Consider the following 7,940-nt stretch of genomic DNA (forward strand, 5'->3'; position numbering starts at 1 on the left):
AAACAGAGGGATACGCTGTGGCCAACTCTACAGAAACAGAGGGATACGCTGTGGCCAACTCTACAGAAACAGAGGGATACGCTGTGGCCACAGGCTCAAGGCATTCTACATAAACAGAGGGATATCTATTTTGTTTTTCAGAACTGGGGATTAAAGTCATGCATGCTAGACAAGTGCTTGACCAGTGAGCTGTATCTCCAGCCTACTGCCCAATTTTAAAACTGGTTTTTAAAATCTGAATAATTTTTTTAAAAGATGATATCAAGATAACTGTAAAGTATATAAGACACAGTCATTAACCAAAACCTACAGGATGGCTGGAAGTGGAAATTTTAAATTTTAAAAAGGATGCAGTGCTTACTCCATAGTGCCAAGACTTATAACTGTGTGTCAATAAAAACAATGACAATTGGTGTAAGAAGAAATAATCAGAACAGGCCCACACACGTATGGATACTTGATTACAGGGCAGTGAAGAATGGGCAAGCTTTTCAATAAAGTAGGGCTAATCTGTAAACACACACACACACACACACACACACACACACACACAGCTTACATCCACAAGTGCTCTGGTCTTCACGAAGAGAATGGTCTTGGTCTCTGGCTTTAAGTGGTACTCTTCTTGTAAGACCAAGTAGAGGTCTCTTAGTTTAGGATTCTCGTTGCTGGGATCCCTGGAAACTTTTTCTAAGTCCTCTAGTTTTTCTGCAAATAGAGAGCATGTTGCAAAAGGCTTACAAATGTTAAAGCTTTAGAAGAAACAGTGACCTTCTATTTCAGTTAGCCTCTCCATTGTTCTCCAGAAATCGGATAAGTAAACCCTCATTTCAACAGGAATACCCTTTTTAAAAAGCAGCTTAGCAATATAAAGCTCACAATATAAAGCAATATAAAGCTTGACGCAGTAATCCACAGCTAGGAATTTGACTCATAGTTCTATTTAGAAAACTCTGAAGAAGATTCCAAGGACAGTCAGTGTTGAAACTATGAACTAAATACAAAAAACAAAAAAAAAACAAAAAAAAACAAAAAAACAAAAAACAGCTCAACAGATCCCAGGCTACCAAACTGAGGTAAATATACTGTTACTATTAAAATTAAAGAGTTATATATACCTGCTGATTTGGAAACATCAAAAAGATATATTTTATTTATTTATTTATTTATTTATTTATTTATTTATTTATTGGTTTGGTTTGGTTTTTTTGAAACAAGGTTTCTCTGTGTAGCCCTGGCTGTCCTAGAACTCACTCTGTAGACCAGACTGGCCTTGAACCCAGAGACCCACCTGCCTCTGCCTCCTGAGTGCTGTGATTAAAGACATGCACCACCACCACCCAGCTTTCAGAAGATTATTTTAAGTTAAAAATTGAAGCATAGGATATCTTATCTTTTTAAAAAAATTTATAAGTACGCATAGGAGCGCGCGCGCGCGCGCACACACACACACACACACACACACACACACACACACTGGTGGTGTACTAGAACCAGATCAAACCAGATTATGATGGTCAGTTTAAGTTCTTCAGACTTGTGGATCTGGTTTTAAATATAACTATTATTAAAAATTCAACTCTTTATGCGTGCAGCTCAATGACTTACACTAAAAATAAATATAACAAATAGCCACACTTATTAATTTTCTAACTCATTTTATTACAGTTTGCTATTATCTATGCTCTTGAGTGTGTACTTACTTGTGTATGAATGGTAGAAATGTTAGTGTGTGTTACTGCTCAGTTTTACACAAGTTCAGCAACATGGTGATGGCTGGAGACTGATGACCCTAGAAGTGCCCACACCATGGAAATGAAGATAGCACTTGCTTCATCATTTATTGTCATGCTAGGCTTTGTAAAGTGCTAAGTATATAATGCGGATTAAATTTAGCTATTGTCTATGCATCACGTAAAAATGCAGAAATGTCCCACCCGTGTTTGAAAAACTATCATCTGGCTCAGAAAAAATGTTGCTCCCATCACTGAGAAACCAGCAAGGTTCCAACATGCCTCTGCTGTTTCATTTTGTTCTTATTCCTGCCATTAACAGAAAATAGAACTGACTTTCATCTCATTCCATATTGGGTAATTGCCATCTCTGGTTGGCTCTGGACACAAGGGTACTGAAAAGTCCACTAAAGGTATTGTGTGGAACATGAATTCCGTGTTTATTATTTGTGTGTTGTGTGTGCTATGCTATCTCCTGTACCAGTAAAATGTATAATAAACTTATGCACATAAATGTGTATACATTTTCCTACAGAAAACTAATGGTATATTTATCAACATAGCATGTCATACGTATTTACAGTAAATTAGTATAAACAAAAAAGTTATTAATAGTAATTGCTTCTAGGAAAAGTAATTTGAAAGGAGAAAGAAAACATTTTTCCATTTTCTACCTTCCCACGTTCGGAGTATACTATAAGGGTAGTAAGGCATTTTTCTCATTATTAGAAGCATGCATAAACTGGGCGCTGGTGCTGCACACCTTTGATCCCAGCACTAGGGAGGCCGGTGGATCTCTGGGTCAAGGCCAGCCTGGTCTACAGGGTGAGTTCCAGGACAGCCAGGGCTACACAGAGAGACTGTGTCTCCAAGTAGAAGGAGGAGAAGGAGGAGGAGGAGGAGAAGGAGAAGAGAGGAAGGAAGGAAGGAAGGAAGGAAGGAAGGAAGGAAGGAAGGAAGGAAGGAAGGAAGGAAGGAAGGAAGGAAGGAAGGAGAGAAAGGGTATGCATAAAGCACAATCTTAACATCATCAGAATACGTGCTGGTGTTATTAAACCTTCTAAATTACTGACTTAATCAGAATAGCACTATCTACTACCTATAGGAAGCACTTTATCCAAATCCCACTGTTTCCCTTTTTCCCAAGTGAAAAGTGGAACAAGCAACAGATCCGCCCACAGGCATTAGATTCCTCTGATGCTAAACCCTCCAGTTGTCAGTTGGTTGGCATAGTTTCGTTTTCAGTGCTGGGGATTTCAGCCATGCTAAGGTCATGCTCTGTCACAGCCCCTACAAATCTCACCGTAAACCCAACATGCCGGCGACGTATGTTTAACTACGATGCACACACTGCCATGCAAGCCACCAGACCCCAGTGACTTCTGACTTCAGAAATCACCCTCACCTTCAAACCTCCGAGTAAGATCTTGCTCCGTCTCATCGAATGCTGCTTCTCGGACATCGTGGAAGAAGGCTTTGAGGTAATTCAGAGCGTCTGTCATCTGTGCATCCTCACTGATGATGAGTGCATCGTTGTATTTCTGTTTGAAATGAAAAGTGATTCTCAATACGTTTCCGAGGTCACATATGTTCACTACACTCAAGTTCAACTCGCTGTATCTAGCACAAAACTGGTTTGCAGAAAACCTTTCTCATACAGTACAGCTGAGGGTTTAATGGCGAATGGCCCTTAATGGGTCTATAATAAAAAACCTCTGAACCAAAAGCTGGCTTCAATTTTTGGCTCAGCTAGAAATTTAAAAGTAGATTCACTTTGGATTATAAAACAGCATATCATGGGAAACAATAACAAAAGCAAGTCAGCTTTGACATTCCCCTTAAATTCCAAGTCATACTTAAAGTGTACATGGGCCTTTCATAACGACGGCCCTTACCACCTATGCTGGAAGTCCATTAAGCGTCAAGATCCCACAATCCCATAGTGTGGAGTAAGTCTTTAAATAGTTCCCAGAGCTGAGGGCTCTAACGGTTCCTCCTTCCCTCTGTGTTAGCCAGAGCCCCCGAGATTCTAACCTATGGCTTTATAACCAAGTTAAGACCACACAAGCTTCAGGATGTGGCCACAGGAGCCACTTCTTGAGCTCAGTTAGATGGTGGTCACCAATCACAGGCTGGGGGGAGGTGTGGCACAGACTATGAGCCTTTCTTTGATCCAGTTTTGGAGACTTGATGAAAAGTTTCAGAGAACAAATAAGGTAGGTGATGACTTTCAGGAAAGGTTCCTCATTAAGTGCCTGGACTTGAGAAGCTAATGTTCTCTCCTCAGCTGCCACAGTACAGATCCCGGGGGACGCGGGGACAGAAAAGCAGCCCTGGAGAGCAGCAGTGTACCCGCAAATGCGATGTGTACAGGAAGAGCGCTTTGCAGACCCTACTCTCCTCCTCTTTGTCGGACATCTGAAACACCGAGCACGCTTTGTGGACACCGACAATCCACTGTTCATATCTCTGGGTGCCGAATTCTCTGTTTTGAATTTGAAATAGCTTTCCTACAGGGTAAGAACAGAAATAAATAAATAAAAGATTTGCAAGCGCTGGTCCTCTGATTTTCTTTCTTATTCATTATAAGGAAGATGTTTATCCTGAAGTAGACTGGGTCTTCAGCTATGTGTGTGTGTGGGGGGGGGGGAGGTGTAAAATAACTATTTACTAAACGACACAAAATCAAGGTTCATAATTGCATTGAAATTTTCTAATTTCATGAGGTCAATATTTAATTTAAAAAAAAAATTAGGAAACGGGCTGGAGAGATGGCTCAGCAGGTAAGAGCACCGACTGCTCTTCCAGAGGTCCTGAGTTCAATTCCCAGCAACCACATGGTGGCTCACAACCATCCGTAATGAGATCTGATGCCCTCCTCTAGAGTGTCTGAAGACAGCTACAGTGTACTTACATATAATAAATAAATAAATCTTAGAGAGAGAGAGAGAGAGAGAGAGAGAACAGATTCAGAACGGCTAAGGAGCAGGAGTGATGCCTCAATAGTTAGACCCTTTGTAGAGGACCCAAGTTCAGTTCCCTGCACTCACATTGGGCGACTTCCAACCACCTGTAAATCCAGTTCCAGGGCATTCAACGCCCTCTTCTGACCCCTGGAGGCAACAGCACCATCCCACACATGCACATACACATCATTTTTTTTTTAAGTAAATAAATCTTCTATAAAAGGAAAACTAATTTACTCCCAATGTCATAAAGCTCATATTGTGTGGATGAGGCAAGAATTCAAGCCTAGCTCTGTGGTGCCTAAGCTCTGCAGGCTTAAGGGGCTAACGGCCAAAGTAGTTCAGAAATAACATAACAGAGAACGAAGAAGAGGGGTGGGGGGGGGAGGAGGAGGAGGAGGAGAAACACACTTTGCCTTTCAAAATGAAGATACCATTAGAGTAACAAGTCTCAAGGGCTTCATCAGAGACCGTTATATAAAAATGGGAGCACCCGGACCCTTCCCAGCATGCTCTACTTTGCCATGAGGCCGGAACACCTGATCTCAGAGCAGCACCAACCACAAGGCGGAGTCCAACATAGTGATCCCGGAAGCATCTGTGTGCGCATGTGCAAGTTAAGCCTCGGCTCCTTGATTCGGCTGTGGAATCCACAGCGATTCAGACTCAGAGGGAATGTTGGTGTGGGGAGGGGTGAAGAGACGAAGTGGGAACAGCCCCAGAGGCTTGATCTATTGTTTTGTGTCCTGGGCTTCTTGAGACAAGCACAGTACAGTTCAAAGAAGAGAAATGCATGTGTGCGTTAAATGGCTTCCCTCACATTTGCAATAGCAGAACACAGGACAGGTACCAACAAGAACAGACACGGATAGGAGCTCAGTAGCCTAGGCTGGCCTCAGACTCAAGCTACAAGCTGCTGGGAGTAGAGATGGTGCCACCACACCCAGCTCACAATGAGAAACGTCCAAGTTCCAGAAGAAATGAGAAAGCTATTGATAGATACTCAATGTGAGGAGGTGAGAAAAGATTCTAAAGTGTGGACGCCTCTGGAGGCAGAGGCAGGTGGATCTCTGTGAGTTTGAGGCCAGCCTGGTCTGCAAAGAGAGTTCTAGGACAGCCAGGGCTACACAGACAGACTGTCTCAAAACTAACAAAAAATAAGTCATACAATTCTATGCCTGTCTGTCCATCCATCGCTTTAGTCAGGCCATGTCATTTTGCTTCTAGGTGGGCCATGTACCGACTACCTGGTCTCCTCCTGTTTACCTTACAGAGAGATTCCAAAACTCTAGAGGAGAGAGCATGCTCGATACCCTACTACTTTAGGGCCTGTAGTGGGTTCATTATTCCTCCCCCAGTGCTGTGCCTTAGCTACTGTTTAAGTGCCTTCTGAATGCTCATGTGGCAAAAGGCTAGTTGGTCCTCAGTGTGGTGAGGTTAGGAGGTCGTGACAATTTCAAGAGCTGAAGACAGTGAGAAGGTGTTGGGCCAGTGGGGAAACTGCTCTTGGAAGGGATAATGGCGCTCTAATGGCAGCCCAGTGATGATGCACATCTTGAGGAAGAGGAAGAAGAGGAGGAGGAGGAGGAGAGTTCCCAGTTCAAGGCCAGCCTACACTGAATACAGAGATTCTATCTCAAGAGGGAAAAAAAAGGAAGAAAGGAAATTTAGAAGCTGATTTAAAGACAGTATTTTTCAGGTATGTATGTCCAGATGGATGTGTTTTGTATTTAAAAAGAAAAAGGCAAGAGAGAATTAAAGAGTTCCTATAAGGTTCCTAAATAACCAGGGATTAAGGAAGTCTACATCTGGGGTCTGGAGAGATGGCTCAGCGGGTAAGAGCACTGACTGCTTATCCAAAGGTCCTGAATTCAAATCCCAGCAACCACATGGTGGCTCACAACCATCTGTAACAAGATCTGGCGCCCGCTTCTGGAGTGTCTGAAGGTAGCTACAGTGTACTTACATATAAAAAATAAATAAGTCTTTAAAAAAAAGAAAGAAAGAAAGTCTACATCTGAGCCAGGTATGGTAGTGCTTGCTAGAGACCCCAGGACTCAGAAGCTGAAGCAAGAGGACCCCTGCAAGTTCAAAGCCAGCCCTGTCTACATAGCAAGTCTTAGGCCAACCAGGGACACGGGAAAAAAACCTTGTATTAAAAACAGCTAGAGAAATGGGGGCTCCCCAGTAGTTAGGAGCACCAGATACCCTTCTAGAGCACATGGGTTCGATTCCCAGCAGATGTGGTAGCTCACAACTGTCTGTAACTACAGGGTATCTGATACATGTGATATACATACATATGTGCAGACAAAAACATCTACACATATCAAATAAAAATAAATCTTTTAAAAAAGGAATAGGGGAAAAAAGGATGGCAAAAACGAATGAAGAGATAAAGAAGGTACAGAGAGAGAAAGAAATATGTGTGAATAAATAAGTCAGTCCCCCTCTGAGTACACTCTCACCCTAAACTAAAGACACTAATGAGCAATCCATGAGCATCTCTAAGTGGAAGGGACACAAACCATGAGGTTTCTCTCTCCATGGCTTACCAAGTTCCTCGGAGACATCCTTTGCCAGCTTCTCTGTCTCCTTCATCAGCTGAGAGATGATGCATTTAAACGTGTTCGAAGTCCGGGATTCCACTTTCCTGGAAACTGGGGTCAAAGGCATGTGAGTAATCTGAAGGAAACCCAGGTCATATGCAGCCATTTCCCGGTGCTGCTCCGTCCTGGGTAAGTCCTTTAAAGCCACAGGCTCCAAGCTCACGGGGCCCAAATCACAGTAGGCTGTCAAAAGCCTTAGGACTGCTTCTGAGTCTAGTGTCTCCCCTGGTCTGGTCTAAGTTTCTCAGCTTTCCTGGTGCCTCTACTCTCGACAGGTCTGGCAGCTTTCTGGTTTCTGCAAATACCATACTCCAGCCCCACTTTCCCGATTTCCTTTTCTCCTGCGCACCTCCGAGCCCCCAAGAGCGCCCCCCGTTGATCCTATCATTCCTATTTGTGTACTTTTGGCAGAAAAAGAACTGCCTGTCACATGTCCTGTTTCAGTGACAGAGAAATGACAAGAACTACCCTATGCTGCACAGAAGGCAGGTTCTTTTGTTTGTTTTTCAAGACAGGGTTTCTCTGTGTAGCCCTGGCTGTCCTGGAACTCACTCTGTAGACCAGGCTGGCCTCGAACTCAGAAATCCACCTGCCTTTGCCTCCCAAGTGCTGGGATTAAAGGTATACACCAC

At 43.1% G+C, this 7,940-nt stretch overlaps 1 protein-coding gene across 1 annotated transcript in view; it reads right to left on the reverse strand.

Annotated features, from left to right (window-relative positions):
* The window catches only part of Ddx58 (DExD/H-box helicase 58), a 42,860-nt gene that overhangs the window by 9,885 nt on the left and 25,035 nt on the right, over positions 1-7,940 (reverse strand). The window contains exons 10-13 of the mRNA XM_021222132.2: positions 7,255-7,359; positions 4,086-4,243; positions 3,139-3,274; positions 560-708 (exon numbers count right to left, since the gene is read on the reverse strand). Coding sequence (XP_021077791.1) covers positions 560-708; positions 3,139-3,274; positions 4,086-4,243; positions 7,255-7,359 — 548 coding nt within the window. The remainder of the gene's footprint in view (positions 1-559; positions 709-3,138; positions 3,275-4,085; positions 4,244-7,254; positions 7,360-7,940) is intronic.

Source organism: Mus pahari, chromosome 22 (assembly GCF_900095145.1).
Source record: "Mus pahari chromosome 22, PAHARI_EIJ_v1.1, whole genome shotgun sequence".
Lineage (NCBI taxonomy): Eukaryota > Metazoa > Chordata > Mammalia > Rodentia > Muridae > Mus > Mus pahari.